Source organism: Danio rerio, chromosome 16, assembly GCF_049306965.1.
Source record: "Danio rerio strain Tuebingen ecotype United States chromosome 16, GRCz12tu, whole genome shotgun sequence".
NCBI lineage: Eukaryota > Metazoa > Chordata > Actinopteri > Cypriniformes > Danionidae > Danio > Danio rerio.
This window is the reverse complement of record NC_133191.1, coordinates 51275480-51294645: the sequence shown is the minus strand read 5'-3', so window position 1 is coordinate 51294645 and position 19166 is coordinate 51275480. Positions and strand designations below refer to the sequence as shown.

Sequence of the window (19166 nt, the reverse complement as noted above, 5' to 3'; positions counted from 1 at the left end):
ATATATATATATATATATATATATATATATATATATATATATATAGTTGAAGTCAGAATTATTATTAAAATATTTTCCAAATGATGTTTAACAGAGCAAGGAAATTTTCACAGTATGTCTGATAATATTTTTTCTCTGGAAAAAAAAGTCTTATTTGTTTTATTTAAGCTAGAATAAAGGCATGCTTTAAAATTTTTTATTAACCATTTTAAGGTCAATATTATTAGCCTCTTTAAGCTATATATTTTTTTGATAGTCTAAAGAACAAACCCTCATTATACATTAACTTACCTAATTACCATAACCTGCCTAGTTAACCTAATTAACCTAGTTTAAATGTCACTTTAAGCTGTATAGAAGTGTCTTGAAAAATATCTAGTCAAATATAATTTACTGTCATCATGGCAAAAATAAAGTAAATCAGTTATTAGAGATGAGTTATTAAAACTATTATGTTTAGAAATGTGTTGAAAAAATCATATATATATATATATATATATATATATATATATATATATATATATATATATGTGTGTGTGTGTGTGTGTGTGTGTGTGTGTGTGTGTGTGTGTGTGTGTGTGTGTTTTCTTAAAGTGACATTTCTCTATGAGGGAAAAAAACAGCTTAAAGGGGCTAATAATTTTATTCTAGCCAAAATAAAACAAATAAGACTTTCTCCAGGAGAAAAAATATTATCACACATACAGAGAAAATTTCCTTGATCTGTTAAACATCATTTGGGAAAGATTTAAAAAAGAAAAAAATAATTCAAAGGGGGGCTAATAATTCTGACTTCAACTGTATATCATAAATCATTAAATTGTTACCTAATATTTCTTTTAAAGTTCAGATTATAATATTATATATGCCAATTTTGTCCTAAATTGTCTTAAAAAAATTATAACATGTAATTACAGCCCCAATGCAACATTTTCTTCATGTAAATAGTATTTGATTATAGTTGCAATGTTAAAACAATTTACAATGGTAATCTCTTATTTGAGATATAAAGAAGACGTTATACTGTGACTGACTACACGTATTTCCTGCAATACCTTTCAAAACCTGAATTCGTAATCTCTTCGATCGTGACGTGTTTACAAGGAATTTCAAGAACAAAAGGGACTGCAATCTTCAAATTTACTGTAACTAGCAATTGAAGTTCAGCAGAATTTAAGAAGCTCTGATAAGGTGTGTCCATACTTCAACTGTTTGGTGTGTGTTGTGGCGAGTGTTCCAATGCAGCGTCGCCACAAGTCCAAACACCTGTCACCTCATCAGAACCGATCGCCACCTGCAGCTCATTAGGAAGGGAGCATATAAACAAAGAAAGGGAAGACACAGACTGAGTGTGATCTCTCCAAGAAATACATACTAATGCTTCTTTCTCTGTTTTCCCAGCAGATAGGCTAGACAGGCACCTTAGATTCATACTAAAGGTCCAACACTTCACCAGCCTAGAGGATTTTCCCTAATATCCAGTCAGGACTGGACTCCTACCTGCACAGCTTCCCTTTCCTCACCTTCTTACCTGGCACTGTAAATGAATCCAACTCTGGGTTGTTAAATCATATCTGTTGGTCTGCTCAGGTTTTATCCTGTGTGTGTGTGTGTGTGTGTGTGTGTGTGTGTGTGTGTGTGTGTGTGTGTGTATGTGTGTGTATGTGTGGGTGTGTGTGTGTGTTTTCTTAAAGTGACATTTCTCTATGAGGGAAAAAAACAGCTTAAAGGGGCTAATAATTTTATTCTAGCCAAAATAAAACAAATAAGACTTTCTCCAGGAGAAAAAATATTATCACACATACAGAGAAAATTTCCTTGATCTGTTAAACATCATTTGGGAAAGATTTAAAAAAGAAAAAAATAATTCAAAGGGGGGCTAATAATTCTGACTTCAACTGTATATCATAAATCATTAAATTGTTACCTAATATTTCTTTTAAAGTTCAGATTATAATATTATATATGCCAATTTTGTCCTAAATTGTCTTAAAAAAATTATAACATGTAATTACAGCCCCAATGCAACATTTTCTTCATGTAAATAGTATTTGATTATAGTTGCAATGTTAAAACAATTTACAATGGTAATCTCTTATTTGAGATATAAAGAAGACGTTATACTGTGACTGACTACACGTATTTCCTGCAATACCTTTCAAAACCTGAATTCGTAATCTCTTCGATCGTGACGTGTTTACAAGGAATTTCAAGAACAAAAGGGACTGCAATCTTCAAATTTACTGTAACTAGCAATTGAAGTTCAGCAGAATTTAAGAAGCTCTGATAAGGTGTGTCCATACTTCAACTGTTTGGTGTGTGTTGTGGCGAGTGTTCCAATGCAGCGTCGCCACAAGTCCAAACACCTGTCACCTCATCAGAACCGATCGCCACCTGCAGCTCATTAGGAAGGGAGCATATAAACAAAGAAAGGGAAGACACAGACTGAGTGTGATCTCTCCAAGAAATACATACTAATGCTTCTTTCTCTGTTTTCCCAGCAGATAGGCTAGACAGGCACCTTAGATTCATACTAAAGGTCCAACACTTCACCAGCCTAGAGGATTTTCCCTAATATCCAGTCAGGACTGGACTCCTACCTGCACAGCTTCCCTTTCCTCACCTTCTTACCTGGCACTGTAAATGAATCCAACTCTGGGTTGTTAAATCATATCTGTTGGTCTGCTCAGGTTTTATCCTGTGTGTGTGTGTGTGTGTGTGTGTGTGTGTGTGTGTGTGTGTGTGTGTGTGTGTGTGGGTGTGTGTGTGTGTGTGTGTGTGTGGGTGTGTGTGTGTGTTTTCTTAAAGTGACATTTCTCTATGAGGGAAAAAAACAGCTTAAAGGGGCTAATAATTTTATTCTAGCCAAAATAAAACAAATAAGACTTTCTCCAGGAGAAAAAATATTATCACACATACAGAGAAAATTTCCTTGATCTGTTAAACATCATTTGGGAAAGATTTAAAAAAGAAAAAAATAATTCAAAGGGGGGCTAATAATTCTGACTTCAACTGTATATCATAAATCATTAAATTGTTACCTAATATTTCTTTTAAAGTTCAGATTATAATATTATATATGCCAATTTTGTCCTAAATTGTCTTAAAAAAATTATAACATGTAATTACAGCCCCAATGCAACATTTTCTTCATGTAAATAGTATTTGATTATAGTTGCAATGTTAAAACAATTTACAATGGTAATCTCTTATTTGAGATATAAAGAAGACGTTATACTGTGACTGACTACACGTATTTCCTGCAATACCTTTCAAAACCTGAATTCGTAATCTCTTCGATCGTGACGTGTTTACAAGGAATTTCAAGAACAAAAGGGACTGCAATCTTCAAATTTACTGTAACTAGCAATTGAAGTTCAGCAGAATTTAAGAAGCTCTGATAAGGTGTGTCCATACTTCAACTGTTTGGTGTGTGTTGTGGCGAGTGTTCCAATGCAGCGTCGCCACAAGTCCAAACACCTGTCACCTCATCAGAACCGATCGCCACCTGCAGCTCATTAGGAAGGGAGCATATAAACAAAGAAAGGGAAGACACAGACTGAGTGTGATCTCTCCAAGAAATACATACTAATGCTTCTTTCTCTGTTTTCCCAGCAGATAGGCTAGACAGGCACCTTAGATTCATACTAAAGGTCCAACACTTCACCAGCCTAGAGGATTTTCCCTAATATCCAGTCAGGACTGGACTCCTACCTGCACAGCTTCCCTTTCCTCACCTTCTTACCTGGCACTGTAAATGAATCCAACTCTGGGTTGTTAAATCATATCTGTTGGTCTGCTCAGGTTTTATCCTGTGTGTGTGTGTGTGTGTGTGTGTGTGTGTGTGTGTGTGTGTGTGTGTGTGGGTGTGTGTGTGTGTTTTCTTAAAGTGACATTTCTCTATGAGGGAAAAAAACAGCTTAAAGGGGCTAATAATTTTATTCTAGCCAAAATAAAACAAATAAGACTTTCTCCAGGAGAAAAAATATTATCACACATACAGAGAAAATTTCCTTGATCTGTTAAACATCATTTGGGAAAGATTTAAAAAAGAAAAAAATAATTCAAAGGGGGGCTAATAATTCTGACTTCAACTGTATATCATAAATCATTAAATTGTTACCTAATATTTCTTTTAAAGTTCAGATTATAATATTATATATGCCAATTTTGTCCTAAATTGTCTTAAAAAAATTATAACATGTAATTACAGCCCCAATGCAACATTTTCTTCATGTAAATAGTATTTGATTATAGTTGCAATGTTAAAACAATTTACAATGGTAATCTCTTATTTGAGATATAAAGAAGACGTTATACTGTGACTGACTACACGTATTTCCTGCAATACCTTTCAAAACCTGAATTCGTAATCTCTTCGATCGTGACGTGTTTACAAGGAATTTCAAGAACAAAAGGGACTGCATTCTTCAAATTTACTGTAACTAGCAATTGAAGTTCAGCAGAATTTAAGAAGCTCTGATAAGGTGTGTCCATACTTCAACTGTTTGGTGTGTGTTGTGGCGAGTGTTCCAATGCAGCGTCGCCACAAGTCCAAACACCTGTCACCTCATCAGAACCGATCGCCACCTGCAGCTCATTAGGAAGGGAGCATATAAACAAAGAAAGGGAAGACACAGACTGAGTGTGATCTCTCCAAGAAATACATACTAATGCTTCTTTCTCTGTTTTCCCAGCAGATAGGCTAGACAGGCACCTTAGATTCATACTAAAGGTCCAACACTTCACCAGCCTAGAGGATTTTCCCTAATATCCAGTCAGGACTGGACTCCTACCTGCACAGCTTCCCTTTCCTCACCTTCTTACCTGGCACTGTAAATGAATCCAACTCTGGGTTGTTAAATCATATCTGTTGGTCTGCTCAGGTTTTATCCTGTGTGTGTGTGTGTGTGTGTGTGTGTGTGTGTGTGTGTGTGTGTGTGTGTGTGTGTGTGTATGTGTGGGTGTGTGTGTGTGTGTTTTCTTAAAGTGACATTTCTCTATGAGGGAAAAAAACAGCTTAAAGGGGCTAATAATTTTATTCTAGCCAAAATAAAACAAATAAGACTTTCTCCAGGAGAAAAAATATTATCACACATACAGAGAAAATTTCCTTGATCTGTTAAACATCATTTGGGAAAGATTTAAAAAAGAAAAAAATAATTCAAAGGGGGGCTAATAATTCTGACTTCAACTGTATATCATAAATCATTAAATTGTTACCTAATATTTCTTTTAAAGTTCAGATTATAATATTATATATGCCAATTTTGTCCTAAATTGTCTTTAAAAAATTATAACATGTAATTACAGCCCCAATGCAACATTTTCTTCATGTAAATAGTATTTGATTATAGTTGCAATGTTAAAACAATTTACAATGGTAATCTCTTATTTGAGATATAAAGAAGACGTTATACTGTGACTGACTACACGTATTTCCTGCAATACCTTTCAAAACCTGAATTCGTAATCTCTTCGATCGTGACGTGTTTACAAGGAATTTCAAGAACAAAAGGGACTGCAATCTTCAAATTTACTGTAACTAGCAATTGAAGTTCAGCAGAATTTAAGAAGCTCTGATAAGGTGTGTCCATACTTCAACTGTTTGGTGTGTGTTGTGGCGAGTGTTCCAATGCAGCGTCGCCACAAGTCCAAACACCTGTCACCTCATCAGAACCGATCGCCACCTGCAGCTCATTAGGAAGGGAGCATATAAACAAAGAAAGGGAAGACACAGACTGAGTGTGATCTCTCCAAGAAATACATACTAATGCTTCTTTCTCTGTTTTCCCAGCAGATAGGCTAGACAGGCACCTTAGATTCATACTAAAGGTCCAACACTTCACCAGCCTAGAGGATTTTCCCTAATATCCAGTCAGGACTGGACTCCTACCTGCACAGCTTCCCTTTCCTCACCTTCTTACCTGGCACTGTAAATGAATCCAACTCTGGGTTGTTAAATCATATCTGTTGGTCTGCTCAGGTTTTATCCTGTGTGTGTGTGTGTGTGTGTGTGTGTGTGTGTGTGTGTGTGTGTGTGTGTGTGTGTGTGTGTGTGTGTGTGTGTGTGTGTGTGTGTGTGCGCGCGCATGGGCGCGCTCTGGTGGGAGGCGTGCGTTGCTACGAGGCCGTAGGCTGACTGCCTTAGTGCCCCACCAGTGCTGATATACAGCCATATCTTACTGCTACGAGTTTGATATTGCGTGTTTTCCGGAAGAAATAAAAAATGGGATGGTTGTAATAGATTGGTCTGAAATACGGGATACTCCCATGAAAAATGGAAGTGTTGGCAGCAGGGCCGGAGCAAGCTGAACTGCCGCTCTAGGCAGAGGACGATCACGCCGCCCTCAACCCCAATGTGAAAACGAAAGTGACCGGTTATGAAAATGAAGTAAGGTGTTGCGGACCTCTATTCTGCCGCCCTATGCGCGGATATAACTGAGAATGCGCGGGTGCAAAGGGAGGGAGGTGTCGCGGACACCGCGCTCTCTATTCTGCCACCCTATGCGCGGATATAACCGAGGACACGCGGGTGTTGCGGACCTCTATTCTGCCGCCCTATGCGCGGATATAACTGAGGACACGCGGGTGCTGATGGAGGTGTCGCTGACGCCGCCCTCTCTATTCTTGCGTGAATATATCTGAGGACGTGGGTGCTGAGGGAGGTGCCGCGGACATAACTGAGGACGCGGGTGGTAAGGGAGTTGTCGCGGATGCCGCCCTCTCTATACTGCGGCTCTAGGCGGCCGCCTAGGTCACCTCTATGGACGCGCCGGCCCTGGTTGGCAGGTATGCTTACTAGTTTGGTAAAGGTTTGATCTGCTGTGGTTCGAAATCAGACTGTTATAAGCTTATAAGCGTAAGGGCCTATTATATGGTTCTGTCGCCATCTTGTGGATAGAAAACGTCCACCATATACTGGCAGGCTAATGGCTGCCGACGAGCTGTCTCTCAGAAATTGTTAATATTTTAAAATAGGCACTATTCTTACAAATAAGCTGCATAGTTGCAATCAAAACAACTACATTCTCGACTATAAAAAGCCTCAAAAGTACATTTCGTTGTCTAACGACTGTAATATTTGTCAAACTGTAGTGCCTCTGCTTGTTGCTGGCTGTATGTGGGTGGAGTAATACACAAAGGTGAAGGGTGAAGAGGCCTTTGTGTGATGTTACTGGCAAAATATTGCACGGCTATCAGCCAATCAGAATTAAGAACCAGACAGAACTGTTGTTTATATATATATATATATATATATATATATATATATATATATATATATATATATATATATATATAATCATATTTTTTCTTTTGGAGAAAGTCTTATTTTTTTAATTTCAGCTAGAATAGTTTTTAAAAAAATGTTAAAAACATTTTAAGGTCAAAATATTAGCCCATTTAAGCTATATTTTTTGTAGTCTACAGAACAAACCATCGTTTCACAATAACTTGCCTGATTATCCTAACCAGGGGTGTGTTTCCGAAAACCATCATTAGCTAACTATGCTCGCAAGTTGCGTCGTTACAAACATAGTTTGTTGATTTGGTGCACACTGGTGGTGGTGTGGAGAGACCCCTCTCATGATTGTGAAGTGCTTTAGGTGTATGGCCAAACACAATAAATGCGCTATATAAATACAATACATTTTATTTTCTTCCAGCAGGAAGATCCAATATAACACGTAGGGCTGCAACAACAAATCGATAAAAACCGATTACTAAAAGCGTTGGCAACAAATTTCATTATCGATTCGTTGTGTCATGCGACACGGGGACGTTTGATTATTAAAAAACACTTTAGTTCAGTGCGGAGTGGAGTGAACACGATCTCTCTCACGCACTGATACAGAGTTTGGCGCATCATAGACAGGGATGAGGAGGAAGGGAGTTCAAAAGCAAGGTCCTACTTTTGTTTCGTTTTGAACAAGTTTGCAATAGCTTGTTTATCTTTAGAGCGGCTAGTGAGAAAATCAAACAGCTTTGGGGTGGTATCTGGTGCTGAGCTAGAGAGAGCTGAGCAAAGCTCTCAGTAAGATCTGTCGGAAAAGTGCTTCTTATTTATTTATTTATTTTTTTTAAAACAAAACCAACTTAACTTCGCTGAGAAATACGTGTCTTATTATTACAATTATGCAGCATTTTAACCGCCTAATGCTTAATTTATGTTTTAGACATGTAAATACAAACAGGTACTAGTAAAACAATACACTTAGAGTTTGTAAAACACACAAGGAAGTCTAACACTCCATTCAAATATAATTTGCCGATGTGTTTTCTTTATATCAGATACACATTACACATAGTGAAAGTAACTAAAGTTGATCTATTCTTCTCTAAGTTCACCAGCCACTTACTTGCATGTATTTAAGGAGTAACTGGTGAATTTAGCTGCTGAATCCTGCGTGTTCTGCTTTTTATGAATGAGGCAAACATGTGGTTGCAAGTAAACATGACAATGCCCATCTCACGTTATAGATCAAAATCACTTATTATAACAGCTCAGGGATGAGCTTTTTTAAATAAACAGTTCGAAATTAATGCTTTTTTTTTTATCTGATTTATCGATTAATTGAAAAAAATAATCGACAGATTAATCGATTATTAAAATAATCGTTAGTTGCAGCCTTAATAGCACATTGGTATTTATTTTAGGAAGTAAATACCAAAAACCTTGCTTATCAAACACATTCAAAGCCAAACTACTCACTGATAAAATGCCCAAGAAAGTTTTAGTTTCATTACGAAAGGAAGGGATGTGGGAGGAGATCTTGTTTCTCAAGCTATAAAATAGAAAACTCTGTTGTGAACCAGTTTCTTTCACAGGACTAAAGGAGTGTTTCGAGCCTAAACTGTGAGTAAATATAAATGTCATGTAACATGCTTGCTATAAATTAAAAGCAACTTATAATATTTGATAAGGCTAAAGTAAATCAAATCTAAGTTGCACTCTTTCATTTTTCTTTAAAAAGTTAAGTTTGAAAATTCAATCCAAATATAATGATATAAATACAACTCATGAGTAAAGTTTATCGAAAAACGTTGGTGTTGGCTGAGAAAGCCTTACCTTAGTGTTTAAAGTAGTTTTTAAAAGCAAGAGATTTGAAACCGGTTCTTCCTGGCTCAAAACGAGGCGGTAACCTGATCCTGAAATGTTTGCTACACATTTTGCTTTGTTCTTGTAACCTTATCATTAAATCTAATTAAATACATGAATAGCTAATCAGTTCCTGTACAGTAATATCAGATTCTATGCTAAAGACGAAATTGAGACCCAACAATAATTTACAGAAATGTTTTACTTGAATAAACCTGAATCTAATATGTTTAAGTAAATCTGAGACAGACAAACAGTATTTAGAGCTCCCTATATTAACATATGCTCTTTGTCAGAAATGAGATCATGAATATGAACTAAAACCATTGAGACTCAGAGCTCATCTCCCAAAAACAAAAATCCAAACAGTAAATAAACTAATCTACAGTGATATGAAAACATTAGAAGTATCTATACAGGAACACAACCAACTTATATTTTAAAACGTTTCAGTAGAAAATGATTGTACAACTGTTGTTGTTTTTTTGTAAAATCTAATTCGACAAATTGTTTTCATTACAGATTTATTCATAATGGTAAAACTGGAGTAATGCATAACATGTATTTAACTGCACATGAAGCAAAACGCTCCTCTCAAATAGTTTTGTAGTTGAGTAGCGAGTCTATTGATATGACTGAATGGCATTTCTGAGGTAGGCTAAATGTATATTTTCTGACATTATATACAAGCTGTTTTAACATGCGGTCGAAACACTGAATAAGGACAAAGCTTCTGATTAGGCTATGGCATGCGCTAAAGAGTAGTGATTTTTTTCTGTGAACTGTAGCAATAGACGTTATTTTAAGTTTAGCTATACCCATTCTTCTCTCTTCTCTATTAAACGTCACAGAGTGCTTTACATGGACACCAATAATTTGATTTTAATACGATTAAGACTTCGATTAAGAGTTTCCTACAACAATATTTCTACAAAACATTGATGGATATTTGTTTATTTAATACATGTTTGTTTGTGGGTTTGTTTGTTTGTTTGTTTGTTTGTTTGTTTGTTTGTTTGTTTAATTGTTTGTTTGTTTGTTTGTTACAGATATTTCTGGATGTGTTTGTGAGTTTTGAAGAAATTTATTAACAAAGACAATGGTGAGTTAATTAATTACAGTGTGCAGTCCTGAGTGTTTTTTTAACATCCCATTATAAATGGCAAGTACAAGAAATTTTGTTTTTAGTATCAGGTCTTCACTATATTTATTTTAATGCAAATTTGTACTTTTTTTACTAATGACATTTTTACGCAAATATCTGCACTTATTAAATTTATCTGCCCTTATATTAAGTATAAAGACCAAAAACAAACACTCATGAATTACTTAAAATATTGATGAAATGCAATCTTTTGAAATATTTCTCATCTCAACTGTCTTACCACATCACTGTAGGGACCAAAACCTTCTAAAGTGAAAACACACGGTAGGGTAAAATGTGGTCCAACCAGGTCAGTATTTTTGTATCAGCTGGGTTATATGTGTACAGTGCGTCTGGAAAGTATTGATAGGGCTTCACTTTTCCACTTTTTTATGTTACAGCTCTATTGCAAAATGAATTAAATTCATTTATTTTCTCAAAATTCTACCCACAATACCCCATAATGACAATGTGAAAAAAAAGTTTTTTAAATTGTTGCAAATTTATTAAAAATAAAAAAGCTGAACAATCACATGTACAGAAGTATTCACAGCCTTTGCTCAATACTTTGTTGATGCAACTTTGGCAGCAATTACAGCCTCAAATCTTTTTGAATATGATGCCACAAGCTTGGCACACCTGTCTTTGGGGAATTTTTGCCAATTCCTTTCTAAATGGGAAGCAATGGTGTTCAGACATTTTCAGATCTCTCCAAAGATGTTCGATAGGATCTAGGTCAGAGCTCTGGCTGGGCCACTCAAGGACATTCACAGAGTTGTTGTGAAGCCACTCCATTGATATTTTGACGGTGTGCTTTGGGTCATTGTCCTGCTGGAAGATGAGCTGTCACAAAAGTCTGATTTCAGGAGCACTCTGAAGCAGGTTTTCATTCAGGATGTCTCTGTACATTGCTGCATTCATCTTTCCCTCTATCCTGACTAGTCTTCCAGTTCCTGCTGCTGAAAAACATCCCCACAGCATGATGCTGCTACCCCCATGCTTTACTGTAGGGATGCTATTAGCCTGGTGATGAGCGGTGCCTGGTTTTCTCCAAACATAACGCCTGGCATTCATTCCAAAGAGTTCAATTTTAGTCTCATCAGACCAGAGAATTTTGTTTCATATGGTCTGAGAGTCCTTCAGATGCCTTTTGGCAAATTCCAGACGGGGAGCGGCTTCCATCTGGCCAGTCTATCATACAGGCATGATTGGTGGATTACTGCACAGATGGTTGTCCTTCTGTAAGGTTCTCCTCTTTCCACAGAAAAACGCTGGAGCTCAGACCGAGTTACCATCGGGTTATTGATCACCTCCCTGACTAAGGCCCTTCTCCCCTGATTACTCAGCTTAGATGGCCGGCCAGCTCTAGGAAGAGTCCTGGTGGTTCCAAACATCTTCCACTTATGGATGATGGAGGCCACTGTGCTCATTGGAACTTTCAGAGCAGCAGAAATTTTTCTGTAACCTTCCCCAGCCTTGTGCCTGGATACAATCCTGTCTCTGAGGTCTACAGACAATTCCTTTGTCTTCATGCTTGGTTTGTGCTTTGACATGCATTGTCAACCTTGGGACCTTATATAGACAGGTGTATGCCTTTTCAAATCATGTCCAATCGACTGAATTTACTACAGGTGAACTCCAATGAAGCTGCTGAAACATCTCAAGAATGACCAGTGGAAACAGAATGTATGTGAACTCAATTTAGAGCTTCACGCAAAAGGCTGTGAACACTGATGTACATGTGATTTTTCAGGTTTTTAATTTTAATAAATTTGCAACAGTTTCAAATCTGTTTTCACATTGTCATTTTGGGGTATTGTGTGGAGAAACTTTGGGAAATAAATTAATTTAATCCATTTTGGAATAAGGCTATAATGTGGAAAAAGTGAAGCGCTATGAATACTTTCTGAATGCACTGTATATTTTTTTACTTTTAAATTAATGCACGTAATTTTAATTCTAAGCTTTAGCATTGCTCAATAATAATAAATTATGTTTTGCTAATTTTCAGCATCATGGGTGAATATGATCTTGAACTGGAATACCCCAATAACAACCCAAATATGGTAAGACTAACTACAATGTGACCAAACAAGCTAAAAGGAACAATGATATGCTTGTTTATTTCTAGGCACAGCGCTTTGATAACCACAATGGTTTGGTCAACATGAACTGAAACATGCATGTCTCCCCCCCTCCCCCCTCCACCCCTCCCTCTTGTGTTTTCTCTTATTTTCTTGTAGGGGAACAATATGTTGGTCCCATCATACAATAATGCTGGATACTACAACCCTCAATTGAACTACAATCCGGGCAATTATGCATACGCTCAATGTCACACTGATTACCTGCGAAACTTTCAAACATATGAGACTGCAGTCGTGAGGAATGGTAGACTTGTTGAAACAGATGAATATATGTATTATTATTATTAACCTAATATTTTAGCTTTCATCAATAATTACACTACATCTTCTGAAAAATAAAGGATCTACACTGTATAAAAACGTTTTTAATTCCTTTTGCTTTTTCTTGTTCACTCTTCTGTTCACACACTTCTGAAAACATCAGTTGCACTGACCTAAAATTATTTGTCAGTAATACAAAAAATGTTTAGTTGAGTTAAAAAGATTACACATTTTTTAGAGAGGTGAACTCCAGTGTGCCACACACCTGCTTTTGAGTGAAGGTCCCGGCCGTTAGATTGCCCTCTGTGGGCTGGCTGCAGTACAAGTCATAAAGCCCACCACCTCCTTGTTAATGAAGGAGACTTGAGCCCAAATAAAAAAAAAATACACTTGCAATAAAATGTCTTGAAAGATTGCTCTGGTCAAATTCTGGCACTGGTTATCATGCTCATATAGGTGCAGATCTTCATTTTTGTAAACAGTATGTTTTTAGCCAGTATTTTAATGCTGGGCGTGTCATCGTGATTGACAGCTGTGATTGACAGTTTCTCAAAGCTGACCATCAGGGCTGTTTCTCAATATGCGTTCTTGTATGTACTTGCGTTCTTGTGTCCTCGTGAAACGTCATCAACCGTTGCCAAACTACTGTTCCAATTCAAAGTTCACATCTTGCCAAGTACAGATAAAGGCTCTTTCTTAATATGCGTTCTTCAGCGGTCTTGTGTTCTTGATTAACGTCATCATCAACTGCCAAAGTTCAGTTCCAATACTCAAGACCATGAGAACAGAGGACGCGTGAAACGTGTGTTCTTGATATTGAGGACGCACCGTTGCAGATTTGAGCACCGATCTCGCTCTAGAAGTCCCAGAAGTCATTGCGACAGGAGGTGGGAAGCACAGCATTTTATCTAGATTTATTATTACAGTTCAGAGATTTAACTTATTTGCCTCAGGAGTTTCCCTAAATGAAACGGTGAATATAAAAATTGCCATAAACATCTTGATAAAGAAATAAACACATTAAGGGTGTTTATTTGCTGAAATTCGTATTAAAATCTGTTTTATTTTCTATTGTGCAACGTGTATTTATAAAGTCTTTATGCATAGTATATATTGTGAAAAGGGGAAAAACAATAATTCCCTGTATGAATGCTGTAATGTTAATAATAATAATTTTCCATTAAAAACGCGTGAAGATCATGTGACCATCAGGAAGAACGCAGCGTCTCATTTCTCACAGGACGCGTTCTCTGTCCTTGCGGTCTTCCGAGTTCGTTCTTCCGAGGACACCAGGCAAGACCGGCCTCCACAAGAACGCAAGTCTGTTCTCTTCTTTCTTGGAATTGAGAAACAGCCAAAGTTCACATCTTGCCAAGTACAGATAAAATTCCCAGATGTGTACTTGCTCTGCCCTTTTGGCCAAGGATGCATCGAGAGGTGACTTGTGCGAACTTGCAAAGCTCAGGTATCCCAGAATGCATTGCAGCTAAACAAGCAAACGCAAATGGTGGAGGAGAAAACCCGCACGGTTTTAAAAATACTCCTTTACTGTGTCACAAAATAAAGTTTTGACAGTTTTTCAGGCAAGAATGTAGTTGTTTTAAACTTGAATCGGCAGTTTATTCACAAAGATAATGCGTCTTTAGTGATGTGCCTCTGCCAATGCGGACTCCGACTCCCAGCCTGCCAAAGGAGCTCCGTCATCAATAGAGGTAAAGTTGGTTTTATATTCGTACATTCGGACTTTCCCCTTTATCATTTTATTAGATTTTTTTATAGATAATTAGATTTTTTACAAAATCTAAATAGGAAAATCATATTAGTAGCAAATGACTATCTAAGTACAACATTGTTCTATAACAGTGAATTATATAGTGTTAATGTTGTTTAGAAGTCATACTTTGCATGCTAATTCTGATCAAATTTTCAAAGTAATATGGTAAACAATATAGAGACTTCTAAATAAATGAATGCACGAATATAAAACCAACTTTACCTCCCCCGCCAAGAGCAGTCTACTTCGGCCAGGCCATCTCGGATGTACCGCTGGATCTCATCACTCCACTGCAGTTAAAACATGATATTTAATTCATCTTATGAATATCTAACGGACAGTTTTTGGTCTTTTAAATCTATTATTTATTCTCAGGTGTATTATTTTGGCAGTATTATTTTGTTACCTTTTATAATTGTCTTTAATCATGTTACCGTGTTGTACGCTGTTTGTCTTTGTTTACCAAATTGTTTGACGTAATCTTTATTTCTTATCGTGGATGTCTTAATTTCTTATTGTATATACTTGTATAATTACCATTGTAGTTTTTTAAATCTGATAATTAAGGACACGTGTCTGTGTATAATAACTCATTTTACTTGACATTTATATGAATGTGTACATTTTCTTAAATCAATAATGTAGATTTATAATGTTAATATAATATTAATTCCAGGGTCGTGCATTATATAATTAAATAATTTTATTGGTAATGTACAGTGAAACCGATGAATCCATGGTGAGGTAAGTGATGTTATAAAGTACACTGCCGTTCCATTTAAAGAAGTACCCGTCTTTGCGTCCTCTGGAGTTCGTTCTTCCAAGTCTGAACTTGGCAAGTCTGAACTTCCAAGGACGCAAGTCCGAACTTTGCGTACTTATTGAGAAACAGCCCAGAGCTTCGGGAGGAGATTCATTATTTGATTTGTGTGTTATTTACCATGATAAAATGAGTTCAGCAGTGAACTATAGTTTCTGACCAAAGGGATCTGGTGGAACACTGTTTATTCGGTAAGGTCAAGGCTTTAACTGGCTTTATTAGTTTGCTGATACGGGGAAAATACAGGTGATCGCTATCTAGCAGTAATTCACTTTATGGGTCTAAAATAATAATTAGGAAGACAAAACTAATGTTAGCCTATCTCCACATCGATCTCCTGTAATGTTATTTGAACTTGATTTAAAAGACATCTCTGACAGTTTGAGTTTACGCATGTTATTGGGTTAATCTACTGAACTTGCTGTTATACAATATTATTGCTCTGGAAACCAAATCTTATTTAACAAATATATTTGAAAAGTGAGTTCAATTAGCATAATTATAAAAATTAAGTCAACTTAACAGTTCCAAGTTACAATGGGTTTACTTACATTATTTTTTTAAAGTCAACTTGTTGCTTTTAAGGCAATTGGTTTACTCGCTTTAAGTAACTAATCACTTTTTACAGTGCAGTAAAAATCATCTGTGCTCCAGTAAGCTTTGAGGAATGATTTACTTTATACAAATGTATTAATTTAAAGTGGGGATCCCAGAATGAAGACATTAATAAGGACGGCTTAGTATTAAGTGTAATTCCTGCACACCGCCGGCCAAACATTAAACAAACTGTAGTGGCTTTAGGACAAAGCATGTGGGAGAGTGAGACCAGTGATCTCTGCATGCATGAAAAATTGCACATTATGACAAGTTTTGCTTGCTACACAACTGAAAACGTGCTAGATATAACACAGGCTGTTTCTCAATATGCGTTCTTCAGCGGTCTTGCGTCCTCGTGTTCTCGTGAAACGTCATCATCAGCTACCCAAGTTCAGTACCCAATACGAAGGACGCGTGAAACTTCCCGGATGTGTTCTTGATATCGAGGACGCACTGATGCAGACTTGAGCACCGAACTCACTCTGGAAGTCCCAGAAGTCATTGCGACTGGAGGTGGGAAGCGCTGCATTTTATTTAGATTTATTATTAAAGTTTGGAGATATCACTTATTTACATCGGGAGTTTCCCTAAATGAAACGGTGAAAGTAAACATTACCATGAACATCTTAATAAAGGAATAAACACATTAAGGGTGTTTGTTTGCTGAAATTCGTATTAACATCTGTTTTATTCATATTGTGCAACATAGATTTATAATGTTTTTATGCAAAATATATATTTTGAAAAGGGGAAAAACAATAAATCGTTGTATGAAGGCTGTAATGTTTAAATAATTTACCATTTAAAACACGTGAAGGTCATGTGACCATCAGGAAGAACGCAGCATCCCATTTCTCAAAGGACGCATTCTCTGCCCTCGCGGTCTCCTGAGTTCGTTCTTCTGAGGACACCTGGCAAGACCGGTCTCCACAAGAACACAAGTCCGTTCTCTGCGTTCTTGGAATTGAGAAACAGCCACAGTTTTTCATTCAGAATTGTAGTATTATAAAGTACTATAAAGTTTTCTAACTGGTAAATGACATGATTTAGTGCAGGGGTGGCCAACCCTGTTCGTGGAGAGCCACATTTCTGCAGATTTCAGTTGCAACCCATATCAAACACACCTGCCTGTAATTATCACGTGGTGTTCAGGTCCTAATTAATTGGTTCAGGTGTGTTTGATATGGGTTGCAACTAAAATCTGCAGGAAGGTGGCTCTCCACGAACAGGGTTAGCCACCCCTGATTTAGTGGTTCACTGTCATCTTTAATGCGCGCATTCACATAATTTCAGGAGGCAAGGCTTTGGATGGCAGGAAAGGGACTGTGTTTGAAAGATATTGTGCTAACCAGTTAGATTTTGGGCAGATCACCTTTAAATCTAACACTTTTATGATGTTTTTGACAGATCTTTATTGTCCTCTGAACCTATCTGTAACTTTTTCCACTGAATGATTTTGTTTTACATTGCAATAGTTAAATGATTTTTCATCGTATCATGAAATCAATGCAATTAAAAATGACTGATGACTAGGGTCAGACAGAATCTGCAGATATCTTTTGCTGTTTCTGAGCAGAATATTGTTAAAAATCTGGGGAATTATGCAGAATGATTTTGGGAGTATCATAACTAAAAACTTTTTTAAAAGTACCTTTTTAACTTTTATTTAATGTTTACAATGCACATCTAATTAGATCCACTAGATCTAATTAGAGCAAGTCTCTCATATAATGTATCTAATAAAAGACAAAAAATATGACTTTACAAACTGCATTGTAAATAAATCATATGAATATTTTCATATTAGTCAATAATATTACTGAAATTAATATAAAACTGAATGAATATAAATTTACACACATTTACACAAGCTGCTTTGACACAATCTACATTGTAAAAGCGTTCTACAAATAAAGGTGAATTGAATTCAATTAAATAAACAGAAAAAAATGATGGGCTAAAAATCTGCAGAATTCTGCGCGCTCAGATTCCGTGTGGGCCTACACTGCAAATTTTAGATAGTAGATTTAACTACCTTAAAGTCAAAATTAACACTCCCTCAGAGTTTATATGGGAACCCCTATAAAAGTGTTAAAAATATCTGTGTAAAATATCTGTTTAACTGTTTAAATTTGGGGAAAATAACCGTATTTCATGAACTGATACAATGTTCAGTTCACAAAACCATAGCTTAGTGCACAAGAATGTAAAGCCATTCAATGCACTAATGTGTTCATGTGTGATTTCAATTAACAAACAGATTTTCACTGCATTAGTAACTACACAGTTGCATTTAAATAAAAGTAGATGCAGCACAACATCAGATACTCTCAGGTCATCTTGGACTTGAACACAGATGCTACTATCCTCCACAATGGTGACACACAAAAAAAATGTTTTGCTGTTTTTTTCCTAACTTGTTTTTATGGTAAAATACTGGCAGCTGTGGTTGCCAGTAATCTACTGCTTTTAACATTTTACATTCATAAATTCAATCTACAGAATGTTTCTGCTAAAACTACATTCCAAAGTCTGTATTTTTCAAACGAACAAGACAAATTGTTGTCATGTTCCATGAAGATATTTTGTAAATTAGCTATACTGTAAATATATAAATTTTTGATTAGTAATGTGAATGGCTAAGACATAATTTGGACAACTTTGACTGTGATTTTCTCAATATTTACATTTTTTCAGATTCCAGATTTTCAAATAGTTATATTTGGGCCACATATTGTCATATGCTAACAAAGTAAAAATCAAGTGTATTTGTTCAGCATTCAGATAATACAATCAATTTCAGTTTTAAAATGCTTCAATAAAGATATCTAGGGAAAGAGACTTCAAATGTATTATCAATTCTTTGGATTTGTCATTAACCATCAGGGTGAGGGCACTCATTGGAAACATCCAGCCGATTCGAATGTTATCACTCGATTGAATGGGCGTTATCAGTGGTTATTAGCTGATAGATATTGGCCGGTAGGGGCCTTCTATGCCTACTGGTAGGCTCAGAAGGCTGTTATTATTCATCAACATGGTTAATAGCTATAGATCACTGCGCCGAGAAGTAAGAAGAATTATTCATAATATTAATTAAATTTCCCATTATTTTATTTCATTAACATCTACCCCAACCCTAAACCCAACCGTCACATTAACATAAAAACAGATCTGGATTATTCTCTATTAGTATAGATGAGAAACCACGAGAATTATTTATATTATTTATCTAATTTCCCATAAATTGTATTTAATTAACGTTTAGCCTCTAAACCCAACCATCACAGTACTGTAAAAACAGATCTGGATCTGGAGTCTCG

At 36.2% G+C, this 19166-nt stretch overlaps 1 protein-coding gene and 1 long non-coding RNA gene across 2 annotated transcripts in view; one reads left to right on the top strand and one right to left on the bottom strand.

Moving 5' to 3' along the window:
* The first annotated feature begins 8816 nt into the window (after positions 1-8816).
* On the top strand, positions 8817-12750 carry LOC101886350 (uncharacterized). The gene is made up of 5 exons (XR_224524.4): positions 8817-8857; positions 10150-10202; positions 10499-10554; positions 12256-12310; positions 12488-12750. It is a non-coding gene; the product is annotated as an uncharacterized lncRNA (long non-coding RNA).
* Positions 12751-16494: 3744 nt separating this feature from the next.
* Positions 16495-19166, bottom strand: part of rab11al (RAB11a, member RAS oncogene family, like) — a 77920-nt gene continuing 75248 nt past the window's right edge. Inside the window, exon 6 of the mRNA XM_073924696.1 lies at positions 16495-16800. Coding sequence (XP_073780797.1) covers positions 16699-16800 — 102 coding nt within the window. The 3' untranslated portion in view covers positions 16495-16698. The remainder of the gene's footprint in view (positions 16801-19166) is intronic.